The sequence below is a fragment of the Rattus rattus genome, chromosome X (genome assembly GCF_011064425.1).
Source record: "Rattus rattus isolate New Zealand chromosome X, Rrattus_CSIRO_v1, whole genome shotgun sequence".
In the NCBI taxonomy this organism is placed as follows: Eukaryota; Metazoa; Chordata; class Mammalia; order Rodentia; family Muridae; genus Rattus; species Rattus rattus.
The window spans coordinates 103069154-103085589 of NC_046172.1; the positions used below are offsets into that span (position 1 = coordinate 103069154).

The 16436-nt window shown below is 42.1% G+C and overlaps 1 protein-coding gene across 1 annotated transcript; it reads right to left on the minus strand.

The window, feature by feature from the left end:
* Nkrf (NFKB repressing factor) lies at window positions 1-16436 on the minus strand. Its single transcript, XM_032890464.1, has 3 exons — window positions 15748-16436; window positions 4128-4258; window positions 1-2972 (listed from the first exon to the last, which is right to left on the minus strand). Exons 1-3 carry the CDS (start codon window positions 16017-16019, stop codon window positions 1015-1017), a joined length of 2361 nt encoding a protein of 786 aa, XP_032746355.1. The 5' UTR covers window positions 16020-16436; the 3' UTR covers window positions 1-1014.

A 16436-nucleotide genomic window follows, 5' to 3' on the forward strand; every position in this document is an offset into this window, starting at 1 on the left:
TTTTGATCAACTCTGGCTCCTTTTTATTCAGGAAGCATACACTAACTCTTATTTTTATACATTTCTATATTCCAGAAATAAGCGAAAATAGCAGTTTTACGTATGTTACAAAGTTGGCTTTGGGGAGAAATAAGCTTTTTGAGAGGGGAACCAGCTAACTGACCTTTTTCATCAAAGCACCAATGTATCTTCCGTCTTTTACCAAGCTCTACCACAGCTCTGGTTGCCTTGGGTGTGGTGCACAAACCGTATGAAAGCTACAATGGAGAGTTGCTCTGAGTCTCTCTGCAAGGCACCAAGAACAAACAGTTCAAGCTTCCTTTCTTCCGATTGAATCAAGACCTTTTGGAAACTTTTCGACATCTCTCTCAAGTAGTGCTCTCTCAGCGTGAAGACTAGAATTTGTTAAAAGTCACATGTCACAAGATACAGTAAATCACTTCCAATATCCTGGAAATCACATGGTAGAAGTTATAAATAAACACACACTAAAATTACTTTAAAGAAAGTTTTACATCATTTAGTTGATAAAGACATTTACACGTACAGCACACTTTATTGTTAAATGCTCTACAACTGGCTTCTCACAAAGATGAAAATCGATGATACAAAATGACCTGACATGTTAAGTAAATCTGGAATTAGCGTAGTTAGAGTCTCAGCATTGACTACAGATTGTTGCAGATTGCTGTGCTATGCCCTTTATAATGTGAATTATTTTCCTCAGGGTGAAATTGCACTTAGATGGGTGTTTTTGCTTGTACAAACTACTAAAATCTGAGGGAACAGAGCAATATCAAAGACACAAACAGTAGCTGCACAATATCTCTGCTGGATTAAGCTAATAGTACAAGTGGACAGAATTCTCCAGGTTCCAATACCTAATAAAGCACTATATGAAATGAACAAGGTGAAACATCTTAAGAATGAATACTCTTCAACCGGAACATGTAGCTTTTTTGTTATCTGTATATCTGCCTCATCAGGCATTTATAAGATTAATTTAGTAAAATCTTAGTTTGCTTGGGGCATAACAAGCTCATAATGTCCCACTTGGCCCTCCTGTTTGAGTTGATCTAGTAGGTCTTCCTTCCGCCGTTTTCTACCTACCACCAGGTACCTATCATGGCCCACCCCATGAGACTTACTCTTCAGGCCATACTTCTGAGCAATCTGATGTATTTGCTTCCGTTCGTCATTGGTCAGCTCTGTGGAGAAGGTCAAATCTGAGTGGCTTTCAGAGCGGGCATAGTTTCTGATGATCTGTTCTATATCCCTCTTAGCAATTTTATTGACCCTCTCGACATCTAGACCAAGCCCTTCCCGCTTATGCTGCTCTTTAACTGAGATAGGCTCCCGTATGCCCTCACCAGATTTACCTAAACCACCACCCGTCCAACCCATCTTCCTCAGCAGTTGATTCCCTATGTTATCTTCTTTGATTTGCTGTTTGTAAGCTTCTTCTGCTGAGCGGCCCTGAATTTCATTCCTTGAAATCACATCTTCAACAGTCCCTTTCTTCAAGTTATTAATAACAGTTGGCTGTGTCTTCTTGAGGGTTTTTACAGCTTCTCCAGCAGCTTCATACTTGACACTTTTCTTCACTCCAACTGCTTCCGCAATCACTTCACTCTCGAGAATCACCTTGCATTTCCAGCGGAGACCTGTCATCCTTTCATAGACATATTCAACCGTCATTCGGTTAAATTGAGCCGTATCATTCAGTGTGCACACAGGATTGGAAGAATTCTCATAAACTACAAGATCTTTTATATCTTTCTTCTTTCCAGAGCCTTTGGGTGAAGAGCCCGAGTGGCACTGGGAACTTTTGACAGACGAATAAGTGGGTTGTGTTTTTTGAAGAACTTTCAAAGCCTCATCAGCAGCTGCATGTTTGCTTGTTTTCTTGGTTCCATAACCCTCAGCTAAGCAGTGATCTTGCAGGAATACGCGGCACCGCCATGTGCGGTTTGGCATCATCTCGTATTTGTACTCAATTGACATTTTGTTGAATGAGGCAGAATTGTTAAGGATGCCAATCGCATCATTTGCATTTTCTGTAATGACAAAATTGGTCCAGTGTTTGGCAGCACTATTAAAAATAGGCTGCCCAGAAGCATCCTTTCCCAGTACTACCAGTTCTTCTGGTGGTTTCAGAGCTGGGGGAAATTCATAGGAAAGCACACCAATCTGACACACCACAAGGTCCTCTCCAATTATGTGCTTGAACTTCCGCCGGACAACTCTAACCTCGATCCGCTTCTGCAAGAGTTTTACAGCTAGCTCAGTAGCCCGATCTCTGGACCCATTCTTGCTACCTGCATAACCTGTACTTAGATAGATATTTTGGCATCTAACCTCACACGCATAACCATCCGTGAGAAGTTTTTTATTTTTGGGGATGTCAGCAGGAGGGATTTCTTTTAAAGGAGCATATATATACTCAGGATTTGTCTTACAGGCCTGAATACAGCGAGTTAGCATGTAGGTGTAATTAATCTTATCAGATCCAGAAGTCATCTCTGGATTGGATAGGTTCTTCCAGATAGTTGCTGTTAACTTTTCGATAAAATACTGTTTCTCGGCAACCACTGACTCGGGGTACATCTGTGAAGGAGGGGGCTCGGGAGCTGGCTGACAGTTTGCCTGCTGGGATGTGCTGCTTGGGGCAGGGTTCCCACTGTCAAAATACATGTTGGTTGCTACAGGCTGGTCTTTTGTGAAAATGAATCCTGATGAATTACAATACTGAGAATTCCCATCCTGTATACTGAAAGAGTCTTGAGTATAATCTTGGTAGAAGTTTCTTGGCATGCTGGCAAAGTGCGTCCGTCCGTTTACCTCTTCTGTTTGGGGGCCATATGGGTCTTCCTGTCTTTCGGCTTTTGAACTACTAGCTACAAAATGGACAGGCTCAAAGCGAGGTCTCACATGGAATTTGGAACCAGCTTGCCTTTTAGGAGGATTCTGACCTAAAGAATGAGTGAGATTTACAATTCATTAACATGGGAATATTTCAAAGGAACCAAGCAGGAAAACAGCACCAAGCACATCGTCTGAAAGCTGGACTGTTGGTACAAGGTCTGTACCGGTCACTTGGGGGAAGGGACTCAGAGCAAGGTAAGACTGTACCATAAGTGGTGATGCTCCCTCCCTCTCCCTCCATGCATAAAGGAAAACTCTTAATAGGAAGTAATTCATTGACTCAAACAACTATGCAGGCTGTTGAAAAGAAGAGGACTTTTCAACAGCAGAGCTAAATCCCAAGTGAAATGTACTCTTCGCCTAAACTCCAAAGACATCCTAAGGCAATCTCTCACCACCTGTGCTAAAAGGTCCCCGGAACTGCACATGACTCCAAGTGACTAGGTGCACTTACCAAACCCTTCTCTTCTGTATCAGAGGTGAGTGACCCTGACATAGCTTTATATCAGTTACTACAGTACCAAAAAACAGTTTTCAACCAAAACCTTAGCTCTGACTTATCCTACACAAAACGCTGTTACCTGTATTTCTAGAACAGACAACGCTTGGAACTGATGATTAATAGGGGACACCACATTTTAAGCCACAGGAACCTCCCACTTGAGGCTATACCAGACTAGTGCTTCTTCCCTAGAGCACTCCTCAGTGCTATAGAAAGCTAGCCCATCTGGACCTACCCGACAATATTTAATTGCTCAGATGCTCATATGATCTCAGAATGAGACTCTTATTTAGAGGCAGGTTCCATGGCATAGACTACAAGGACAGTAGTAACCTGGGACTTCTGTACTTTTTGGTTCTTTTTTAGCATCATCAAAAAACTGTATGTAAGTTAAAACCATTTATCTGGGGCTATGGATCTGGGCATGGAGACACACACCATTAATCCCAGCACTCGAAATGCAGAAGCAGGTGGATATCTGTGAATTCAAGGCCACTGTAGTGTGCCATGTGGGTTCTAGGACAGCCAGGGCAACACAGACTTTCTCTAAAAATCAAAATAATAAAAGAAACCAACAGCAAAAATCATTTATCTTTGCATAGAATCCAATGCTACCAGTGTTATTTGAAACCACGTTTTGACACATTTTAAGAAGCCAGACTTTTTCACACCAAACCTTACAGAAACAAGGTATACTCACCATCGTAGGTTGAAAGGTAGCGTTTTTGGCCTTTGGAAGGTTTGGGCAGCATCAGATCATATGACGGCATCTCCCCAATATCAATACCTTCAGCCATGTGAAGAATTTTTTCCATCAAGCGTGGGCTATACCTATAAATTAATATAATCTACAATTAAAATAGTTATGGCTATCCTTTTTAAAATGCTTCTAAGCGAGACAGTCTTATCATAGCTTCCAAAGGGGTTTATCAGCAGGGTAATTTTGTTATAAAAACAAAGATTCAGACCTAAAATATTTACCTGCAGAATGAGTAGTTAAGTTACCCATTAGGCACTAAGATCAAGATTTCTGCATAAAACATATGCAAACACAGGGGCTAGAGAGATGGTTCTCAGTTATGAGCACTGAAGTCTCTTCCAGGACACAGGTTTGATTCCCAGCATCCACATGGCTGCTTACAACTATCTGTAATTCTTGCTCTAGAGCATACAACAGTCTCTCTGCACTCTGTGGGCAATCGGCATGTGTGTTGTGTACAGACATATACGTAGGGAAAAACCAGCCATGCACATAAAAATGATAATTAAAAAAGACATACAGACATAGTTTCAGCCACAACCTTATTTTTAACACATAAATTAAACATGTAACTACTTACTCATGATTTTTCTCTTTCAAATATGTATTATATGTAAACAATTAAATTTATATGTTTACAAAAATAGTAAGAATGTTAAGGACAGCTGTGTTGCTAACATCCAAACTGTAGCTGCTATCATTTCTCATGAAAAGGAACCATGTTCCACAGAGAAATGCATGCTTCCAAGTCTGGGGCAGCAAATGTCTAAGAGCCCTGGAGATCTTGGGCCTACAACAAAGAAACTGGCAAAGGTCACAGGAGCTGTGCCCGATGGACTCAGAAGCCAATCAGAATAAACTCCTGGTAGCATGAGCCAATTTGAATATCAGTAATAGCTAGCATAAATTAAAATACATCAAATATATTTAAAATCTATTAAGTTCATACGACACACAAACCCATTACCGGTAACTTTTGGAGGATGAAGGGTATGAACTCATTATTCTGTAAATAAGTAAATATTAAAGCAAGAATGCAAGCATTTATGCTGCATTTTCCTGTACAAACTGTATCTCGAAACCACCACAGTGTTGTCAAGGAAAGTCTCTTTTCCAGACTTGTGTGCATCCGTGTGGGAAGTGTGTGGACCTGAGCGCAGGCGCCCATAGAAGGCCCGAGGCGTTGGGTCTCGTAGAACTAGAATTAGAGATGTGAGCTGCCAGATGCGGTCACTGGGAACAAAACTCCACTCTTTCCACCAACAGTAAGAACATCGTCTCTCCGGCCCCAGGAAAGCCTTTTACAGCTAATTAAGGAAGAAATGATAGCTTGCTATCACTCTGCAAGGCCCAAGAAGTTTACTGGTGAACTGTCGGCAGAGGAGAACCCAGAAACGGACTCATGTGAATAACACGAGCCTGAGAGTTGACAGAATTACAAATACGATCCCGAAGGGGAAGAAGCTGTGCAACCAGTGAGCGCTTAGTGTGAAAACCAGGCGGGCAAACCTAACCCTCACTTTACAGAAGCATACAGTATAAAAATGTATAGAGATAGCGTAAATTTATAAAACTCTCATTTTAAAAAAAGTAGGAGAAACCCTTTAAGATCTGAGGTATACAAGCAGTTCTTGAAGCGTGATCTATAAAGGAAACAGTGCAGGCTGGAGAGATGGCTCAGCAGTTAAGAGTCCTTGTTCTTGTAGAAGACCCAGGTTCAGTTCCCAGCACCCACAGAGCAGCTAACAATCATCAATAACTCCAGAACCAGTTCACAACCATGCGTAACTTCAGAACTTCCAGGAAGCACATGATGCAGACATATGTGTAAGCTAAACATGCATACACATAAAATAAAATCTTGTCCTCTTATAAGACTCCACAAAAAAGATAGACTACAGACCGGGAAAAGTATTTCTGAACCATGTACTTCATAAGAACTTGTTAGCTCCAAACCCACAGGGAACACAATCAAGCTTTCAACTAAACAAGAGGAACTGGGCATATGGCTCAGTGGGTAAAGCAGCCCTTGCTGCGGAAACAGGAGGCCCCTGGATTCAAATCTCCAGCACCCATGTAAAAGCTGGGCATGGCCATGTATCTCAGTAACCCCTGAATTGAGGGGCAGAGACAGGTGGATGCCACCACTGGTTGGCTGGCCAATGTAGCCAAATGGTGAGCTTTGGGTTCAATGACAGACCCAATTTAAAAAAAGTTAAAAAAAAAGACACTTGGCATTCTACTCTGGCTTCTGTGGGTTCATTGACCCACATACATGCATGTCATGTACATATGTGTACACACACACACACACACACACACACACACACACACACACACACACACACAGGTCACTAATAAAGCCCATCATCACTGGAGAGTACAGACAGACTGCAAATGAACAAAAGATGTTTGACACTATCAGACACCAGGACAATACAACTGAAAGACATTATCGACATATCAAGATGGCCAAAATATATACTAGTCATGACATCAGATGCTGGCAGGAGTACAGAGAAACTGGATTCCTCAGACATTGCAGGTAGGACTATAAAATGATATAGTCACTCTAGAAAACAATTAAACCAAACATCGATTATCACATGACCCAGGAACTGAACTCTTGGGCATTTATCCCAAAGAAATGAAAACTTATGCTCTTGTATAGGCCTTATAGATCTAACTACAATTAGCTCAGATATCCTTCAAATGGTGAATGGTTAAAACTCTGGTATAAACAGACAACAGAGAACTATAATAGCAAGAAAAAGGAACAAATCAATGATACATGTCACAGCAAGTGGGAGGGTGCTGGTTTAGTTCTTTTAAAAGAATAGGTGGGATTGTTGTGGTATTGGGAATATTAAAGGTCTTCTATAAAAACATATTGCAATTGTGTACAGTCGCACACAGCGTGGTGCCTGCCTCATGTGGTCAGAGAACAACTCAGGAGTCAGTTCTCTCCCTCCATCTTAATGTGGGTTCCAGATTATGAAACTCAGGTCATCAGTACTGCATGGCGAACACCTTTACCCACTGACTCATTTCATCTGCCTCCCACAACCACTGTACATGATGAAGTATGTAGAATACAATACCAACAGTAAAGCCAGAGGACTCTGAGGAAGACCTGCTGAGGATAATGATGCCACTATCCTAACTGAAGTATTTTGTCATCACTGAGGGGCTGCTGTCTTACATTTATTTATTGTGCCTGGAGGAGGCTGCACATGTGTCACACTGTGCACAAGAGGTCAGATGGCCACTTGGGGGAACTGGTTCTCTCCTTCCACCACACGAACCCTGGGGAGCAGGCTTAGAGGCAAATGCCTGAAGCACCTTACCAGCCTTTATGTTTCTCGGTTTTCTTTTCATTGTTTTCTTCTACCCACCCCATTCTGTTTGGAGACAGGGTCTCAATATACAAGCCATACGTATCTCAGGCTCGCCTCCTATCTCAGCCTCCCGAGTGCTGGTATTACGGGTGTGCACACCCACAACAGACTAGATTGGCTTCTTGGTAACTTAATTTTGCTGCATAGCAATTAACAAATGACCTCCAGTGAAGTTTTATTATCACAAGCAACCCTTCCAATTTTCAGAGCCTTTTTTAAGCCTAACTGGTAGCATTTGGGAAGAAAGTCTGAAACTGAGTAACAAGCACAGCTTTTCACGAATAGTTGTGTAGTTAAAGATTAACATCTTCCCCTTCCAGCATAGTAGGTTCCATATCCATCAGATGGGTTTCCTTGTAAAGCATAAATGAAAACCTAGTCATCCTTGCTGACAGATTCAGAAGCTAGCTATAGCCTTCTTTTCCTACAGACAGTCGCTAATGCAGCTAGCATCAGTGCTTGACTAGCAGGGGTAATTCTATTTGGATTTACTCTTATCTGGGCATCAGGAAAGGTATCTAAAGGATCAAATAATTGCACACTTCACTTCCTTTCGGATGTGGGGAGTTCAATTTCCAAAGTATAGGGTGAAAACAAAAGGCTATGAAATCAGGTGGTGTTCACAGCTTAAAACATTTTTATTCATTCCTTTAAAAAATAGTTTTATATATGGGTGTTTTGCCTACATACATATTATCTGTGTACCATGTATGTGCCTGGTGTTCATAAAGGCCAAAGAGGATGTCCAATCCCCTGGAACTGGAGTTCCAGATAGTTCATGGGCTGCCATATGGGTGCTGGGAACTGAACCCAGGTCCTCTGAAAGAGCAGACAGTGCTCTTAAGCACTGAGCCACATTTCCAGTCCAAAGTCCACAACTTAATTGGTACAGCAAAGACATGCACCAGTAAACATTCTCTAGACCTTCAATTAGAATTCAATTCTGAATGTGCAGAATAGCTGGAAACGGTACCCAGGCCATAATGATGCCCACGAAGGGATACCTAGGGCTCCCAGCATTCACATTCACTTGTCTCCTAAGTTTCTTCCAGCACCAGTAATTATTGTACCTATTTATTGCTCCCTATTCATTACAATTGCTACTGAAATTGCCATCTTCCAGAGGCTATAAAATAAACCCTTCGCGTAGGTTGCCAAACACAGTCAGATTCTGGTCTTTATTAGGAATTCATAATATAAAAGAAGCCCAACAAGGTTACGAAGAATGGAAAGACCATCATGATAGCTAATGTTTGGCTACTCAAAATACAATGCAAAAATTTTAGAGTCTTTAATAAAATCACTAGAATTCTATTTCTATTCCTAAAATTACCTGGATACCCACCCACTCAAGGATAAAGGTCAAGTCATTGCTACCTTCCACAGTGATTTTTCATAACATTAAAAAATAACACCATGGGGTTGGGGATTTAGCTCAGTGGGAGAGAGCTTGCCTAACTCCAAAAAAAAAAAAAAAAAAAAAAAAAAAAAAATAGGAAAAAATAACACCTTTAACTCCAAAGAAAACTGATCAAGAAAAATTTCACATCTGAACTATGATAACTTCAATAACATCTAAATCATATTTTATATTCTTTTTTTTTTTTTTTTTTTCTTTTTCGAGTTGGGGACCGAACTCAGAGCCTTGCGCTTGCTAGGCAAGCGCCTACCACTGGAGCCAAATCCCAACCTGCTACATTTTATATTCTTGTTTGTCTCTATGCCTCCCATTAACTGATCACCTAAAAGGATCTGTTATTCATTACAAAAGTTTTCTTCATGTTGCTACAACATCTATTCTATTTTGGTTTTGCCATGCTGAAAACTCAACTCACAGACTTGAGCATTTCAGGCAAAGAATCCCACTGAGCTACAGTCTACAGCCCACTACCATATGAGTTTTAATGGTCACACAGTTCTGTACTATAGAATATGATGTAAAATATCACTAAGGCAATTCTACTATAATTTTTAAAGGCATGCACATTAAATATGTATGTGTCCATTAGATCACACATTTGGCTGTAAATATGTAAGGCAAAACCACAGAACTTTAACAGGTCTAAAAGTTTTTTTGTGTAGTTTATAACGCACCAAGCTTTTGGAAAGTAGGATGGTCTTCAACTCACCTACCATGTCTAGCATTTTATTAAAAGATGACTTATAATGGGTAAAATATTTTTCTTCATAGATACCATAGTCTTGGTCACACACTTATGTGCATGGCTAAAAGAGAAACATATATCATTATATACAATGGCACATGAAATTTAATAAGTATTCAGTAATAGATGGTTATAAGTTATTTACAAATATATTAAACAGCTTTACTGAATTTAAGTGAAAATGTTGAGATTAAAAACTTAAGGGGTTGGGGATTTAGCTCAGTGGTAGAGCGCCTGCCTAGCAAGTGCAAGGCCCTGGGTTTGGTCCCCAGCTCCGAAAAAAAAGAAACAAAAACAAAAACAAAAAAACCTTAAAAGCTGGGCTGGAGAGATGGCTCAGCAGGTAAGGGCCCCGATTGGTCTTCCAGAGATCCTGAGTTCAATTCCCGGCAACCACATGGTGACTCACAACCATCTGTAATGGGATCTGATGTTCTCTTCTAGTGTGTCTGAGGCCAGCTACAGTGTACTCATACAAATAAATAAATCTTAAAAAAAAAAAAAAACCTTAAAAGCCAGACATAGTGGTACATGCCAATTTAAAATCATTATTTTATGTATATTAGTGTTTTGCCTGTATGTTATGTCTGTGTACCACATTCATATCTGGTGTCCAAGGGAGTAGAAATCTTCCATGTGAGTGCTGGGAATAAAATGCTGATCTTTAACCACTAAGCCAACGAGTTAATCCCAGCAGTCCAGAGGCAGAGAGGCAGAGAGGCAGAGAGGCAGAGAGGCAGAGAGGCAGGCAGAACTCTGGAAGCTGAAGGTAAGCCCGGTATACAGAATGAGTTCCAGGACAGCCAGGGCTATATAGTGACACTCAGTTTCATAAAAACAAATAAAAAAAATGAGAGGGGGGGAGAAGAAGAAGAAGGAGAAGGAGAAGGAGAAGGAAAAGAAGAAGGGGGAAGGAAGGAGGGGAGGGGAAGGGAAGTAAAGGAAAGAAAGAAGAAAGGAAGTTAGAAGAAGTTAGGGCTTAAATACAAAATGATTCATTCAAAACCACTTACAAGATGCTCAATGGTCCAAGGTAGTAATATACGTACAGATTGGAGGTGAATTTTTCAAAAGTCTCCCACTTCTTTAGCTTATGTGCAAATTTATGTTTCACAACATACATACACATATACATATATATACACATACATAATCTAGCTTCCAAACTCTTTTTTTTTTTGTTTTTTTTTTGTTTTTTTTCCCGGAGCTGGGGATCGAACCCAGGGCCTTGTGCTTCCTAGGCAAGCGCTCTACCACTGAGCTAAATCCCCAACCCTTCCAAACTCTTAAGAATTATATTAAGGTGGGTTGGGATTTAGCTTGTGGTAGAGCGCTTGCCCAGCAAGCTTAAGGTCCTGGGTTCGTCCCCAGCCCCTAAAAAAAAAAAAAAAAAAAAGAAAAAAAAAAAGAATTATATTAAGGAAAAGGAGTCAAAGTAGCTACATTGGTTTTATGTTATTTCTTTAGTAATATGCTAACAAAGATATGTAAGCCAGGGTTTGTAGGCCAGAACTCTGCTTCTAAATCTTATGGATCAATACTGGAAAACTGAATATCCCAGGTAATCTAGACACTGCATTCTTAACTGGCTGTGTGGATCTTGGTGGTAATGGTTTTGGCTAGCATGCTTGAGATTGTAGCTTCTACACTCAGTCCTGCAAAATGAATATAGTAGCAAACACACTAGCGTTAATCTGTAAGTAAAAAGTGCACAGACACCCTAGGCATTCATATGCATAAAATTATTGAAGTGTCACATATGTAGTTGATCAAAAGACTATAGTAAGTTTTCATTAGCCCTAAGACTAAAGTTTTGAAATTGTTTTAGAAATTTCTCAGAAAATTCTTCCTGACCGCCTCCTAAGGGATGGAATTCTGGGCACGAACCATCATGTCCAGCAAAACTTGACAGGCTGCTTACTTTATAAAACAGAGAAAGTCGAGGGGTTGGGGATTTAGCTCAGTGGTAGAGCGCTTGTTTAGGAAGCTTAAGGCCCTGGGTTGGTCCCCAGCTCCAAGGAAAAAAAAAAAAACAGAGAAAGTTAAGGGAAAGTTTTCTGAGCTTCTTCATTGCTTCATTGGACAATGAGGAAAGATTATTTAAGAGTAGACTGGAGGGCTGGGGACATAGCTCAAGTGATAGAGTGCTTGTCTAGCATTCATGAAGCCCTAGGTTCAAGCCTCAGCATCAGATGTAAATGGACATGGTGGTGTATCCCATGGTCTCAGCGCTCAGGAGACGGAGGCAGGAAAATCCGAACTTTCAGATCATCCTCAGCTACTCGGCAATTTCTAGGGCAGTCTTGGCTCCATGAGACCCTTCTTAAAAAAAAAAAAAGGTAAAAACTATCACTTTGGGTTGGAGAGATGGCTTAGAGGTTAAGAGCACGGGCTACTCTTCCTGAGGCCATGAGTTCAATTCCCAGCAACCACATGGTGGCTCACAAACTATAGTGCGATCTGGCGCCCTCTTCTGGCCTGCAGGCATACAAGTAGGCTGAACACTATATATAATAAATGTTTTTTTTTTTAAATTATCATTTTATCCTATAAAGTAGTATTTCTCAGTCTGGTCCTCAAATTAGCGATATCAGCATCTGGTAACCTAACAGAAATAAAAGGTTTGAGGTCCATCCTCACATCTTCTGATTTGGAAGACTTGGAGCAGAGTCCCAGGAACCTGTCTTTTAGTAAACCTAACAGGTGGTTTATTGTTATTATTTTTTAGATAGGATGTCTTTATATAGTTCAGGCAAGCTCTAAACTCACCACCCCACCTGCTACAGTCTCAAGTCCTGAGTGCTAGGATTAAAGTCTTGTGCCACACCGCATGCAGTATCCAAAACAGGCGATTCGATGCGTGCGGATGTGGGAAAGCACAATGATAGAGTCAAGAAGATGGTCAAGGCTGGGGAGGGGGCTCAGTGCTTGCTGCAGAAGAGGACCTAAGCTTTAACCCCCAACACTCACGTCTAACCTAATTGGTAAGCTTTAGATCCTGAGAAGTTGTCTCAAACAACAGGTAGAGAGAGATAGAGGTGACACCTAATACAGACCTCTGGCCTTATAGTCAAGGAATTCACCCACATAACCATATTAAATGAGCTGGAGAGATGGCTCAGCGGTTAAGAGCACTGACTGCTCCTCCAGAGGTCCTGAGTTCAAATCCCAACAACCACATGGTGGCTCACAACCATCTGTAATGAGATCTGATTCCCTCTTCTGGTGTGTCTGAAGACAGCTACAGTGTACTTATATATAATAAATAAAATCTTTAAAAAACATATTAAACACACACACACACATGCACGTACTGCAGTTTGTTCCATGGAAGTGGTCAGTATCACCAAAAGGAACACAACACGCTCTGAATCACAATTTCAGATTTTATCTCAGTTTCTACTCCAATGGAATCTTCTTGAACAACAAGTCAACATTTTGAGCTTACAAAGGGCTGTATAACCATGTTTCTGCAATTTACTTGAAAAGAACAGTCTTTCACACAAAACAAGAACTCTGCCAGCCTTGAGAACGTAGCTTGTGTATGTGTGTGTGTGTGTGTGCGCCAGCACACACACTTTGGTTTTTTCTTTTAATGTGAGGTGATTCGACATTGGTGATTTTGAGTTAGACTTTTTTTTTTATAAATTTATTTTCTAAGATTTTATTTTATTGTATATGAGTACACTGTAGCTGCCTTCAGACACACCAGAAGAGGGCATCAGATCCCATTACAGATGGTTGTGAGCCACCATGTGGTTGTTGGGAATTGAACTCAGGACCCCAGGAAGAGCAGTCAGTGCTCTTAATCACTGAGCCATCTCTCCAGCCCCCGAGAACATAGCTTTTATGCACCCAAAGAGTTAGCTAACAAAGGATATCTATCGTGAACAGCACATGGAATTGTAAACTGCCCAAGTTCTTGGCATCTTCCCATTCTCTTATGTCTAATGATCAAATATAATACAAAACATTGCTTTTCAGTTCATCTATTTCATAGTCTTATAGTAATTGTTGTAGTGATATAGGTATACCTAAACTATTCTAAACAAAGGATCTGTCAACACACACCCATAACATCCTGGGTGCTTGCTTTGTGTTTATACCCTTGGTTACGCATGAGGCTGCTCTTCTTGGGATGTAAGCCTGGCATTTCGAGATTTGACTTATGTCAGTGACTCGCTTTTGTTTCTGGTCCATCTTTTCCAAACATGGCATCTGTATCTCAGTGGAAAACGAATCAGATTGGAAACAGTTGTGAGACCTTGCCTTAGTAACTTACTTCTTGGCCTCCGCTGAGTCAGCTGTAAAGAGGAGAATCCTCTTAACCCCTAGGGTGGTTGTTATAGCAAGTGTTGAAAATATGCTACATATGACAAAGTTGTATACATCTAGGTAGACGCTTCCTGAGCAACTATTATGCGAAAGTCGAATACTGCACAAGATTTCTTCTACACACTGAAGACAAAGATGTGAATATAAACAACAGCAAAATCCACTCCCAGTTTCCATTCTAGCAGGAAGGTAAGTTTGGTTATGAACACAAAGGATGGTTATCTTCTCTATTAAAGATGTTTTAAGATTTTGATACCCTAGGGATATATATATATATATGTGTGTGTGTGTATATATATATATATATATATATATATATATATATATATATATATATTAGGGACTGTATGATAAAGGTACCTTTTTACTGCAAGATAGCAGTTATGCAAACCAGGTCTATCTGAGGACTAATTGCTTAGACTTTCCCACTAGCAACCAGCTCCTACAGGCAAACAGCCATTATGTCTAAAAGTACAAATTATGCTTAGAGAAGATAGGAAAATCTAAAAATCTGTGATAGGGAAAAGCGAAGTTTCACACTGGCTGCCATATTCAACAATTAAGGTAGGAGTCCACAATTTCTTCTGCATTGTTTACAGTCATTCCTAGAACTGATCTGGCTGAACCAAATCTGATCATTTTCCAGAAATTCTCATTCTTCCTAATAAAAACTGTTAGGCGAGAATATAAAGAAAGAATCTTTCCAATCTATTGCAGTAATTAGTCTAGGATAAGGCCAATTTAGAGGTTCTGGAGGACAGAGGACCCAAACATCCTGTTCAAAAAAAAAAAAAACTGCGTTGGAACCATACTGCAGTCTCCATAGAACGCAAAGTGCTTTCCAAGAGGCCTGTTCAGAAGCCACCAGGTTCTAGGAAAGGAGGAAACAGAGAAAGAGACACACATATAACCCTAAAACCTCATACAGAGGCCAAATGTTAATTCCTCTTATCCCGTTTGAGGTGAAAAGACGGCAATCCATCGTTACAGCAGCTAGATCCATCTCTTTGTTTGCGTACATTATGCGCAAATCTACAAGCAAGCCTGACACCGCAGCTCACAGACCTGACACATAACCGCCTCCCCGGGAGAAGAGAAGACCTGGCGGGGGTCTGCAAAGAGAGGGGTTTGCTTTATTTCATAGAGGTAGAAGAGAGTGGTCGGGAAACTAGGATTAGAACTGCGGAGTTCCTTGTCTTCCCCGCGGAAGCCCCATCAAACAGTCTCTGCAGATGCCGCATCCTTGGAAGACCCTATGCGGGTCTGAGGTTCTGCTATTTATCACCAATCGCAACGACTACCTCCCAATAACCCTCTCCCAGGATCTACTTTATCTCCATCTCTGGTCCTGGAGGGGCCTCTCTGTGCCCTCATGTGCTGTCATGTCATTGCCTGCAACCGCGATTGCCACCCCACCCCGCAAACCACTAGTGAAGCTTCTCGGTGTCCTCTAGCAAATCTTCAAATCTGAAGCCTCCAAGCCATCATTATCCGCATCCTGCCCCAGTTCCCATCGGGACCACCTTTACTTGACTCTCTCCTTCCCTTGGTCTGTCCATAACCCAAACCCCATCATCCATCCCTCATCTTCATCCCTAAGCCGACCCCCATCACCCATCTCCCACCCTTGTCCTTAACTCAACCTCCCAACGCCATCCTCACCTGCAGCCCAGGAAAACGTGGTTGGTCCAGGCGGCGGAGAGCGCGAGGAGCTGGTCCAGGGCAGCCCCGGGATAGCTGTGCAGGTGCCGGCAGATGAAGCTCCGCCGCAGAGCCCACTGCCAGTCACTTTCGTGGCTATAGCGCCACTGCTCCAGCACTGGCTCAGGCGGGGGCGGCGGTAGGGGCGGTAGCGGCGGCGGCGGCGGCGGTAGGGGGGGCAGCGGCGGCGGCGACAGGAAGTCCCCCCCCAGCAACAGACGTCCTCCAGCCATCTTCTCTGCTTCAGAGTGGGGACGCCCCCCCAGGGACGATGCCTACAAACTGGCCGCGAGCAAGCGAGGTGGCTGGGGTCCGGGGAGACCTGTGTGTGAGGGGCGCTCGGGATCGGGTCTCGGGGGACCGGAGTGTGTGCCTGGGGGACTAGGCTTACAGGGAAACGGGAGTGGGGGGTCAACGGTCGCTGTCGCCACGCCGGCCGCACCGCTCCAACTAATGTGGGAACGTGAGGGTTTCCTTATATATGGGGCACACTAGGCAGCGGAGTTGGGTCCTGCCACACAGCCGACCCTTAGACCCACACTGAGAGAATAGCGGCAAGGAAAAAAAAAGAAGAAGAGGAGGAAGAAGCACCAGCACGACGGGTTCCCCGGCTCAGATCTCTCACCCTACCTCCCTCGTGCCACCCCGAG

Excerpts from the sequence above, each read along its gene's own strand:
- Nkrf (XM_032890464.1), bottom strand. The coding sequence starts at position 16,019 with ATGGCTGGAGGACGTCTGTTGCTGGGGGGGGACTTCCTGTCGCCGCCG. Across the intron at positions 4,259-15,747 it reads CACGTTTTCCTGGGCTGCAG|GTATAGCCCACGCTTGATGG; the intron begins GTGAGGATGGCG and ends ATTAATTTATAG. Across the intron at positions 2,973-4,127 it reads CTACCTTTCAACCTACGATG|GTCAGAATCCTCCTAAAAGG; the intron begins GTGAGTATACCT and ends CTCATTCTTTAG.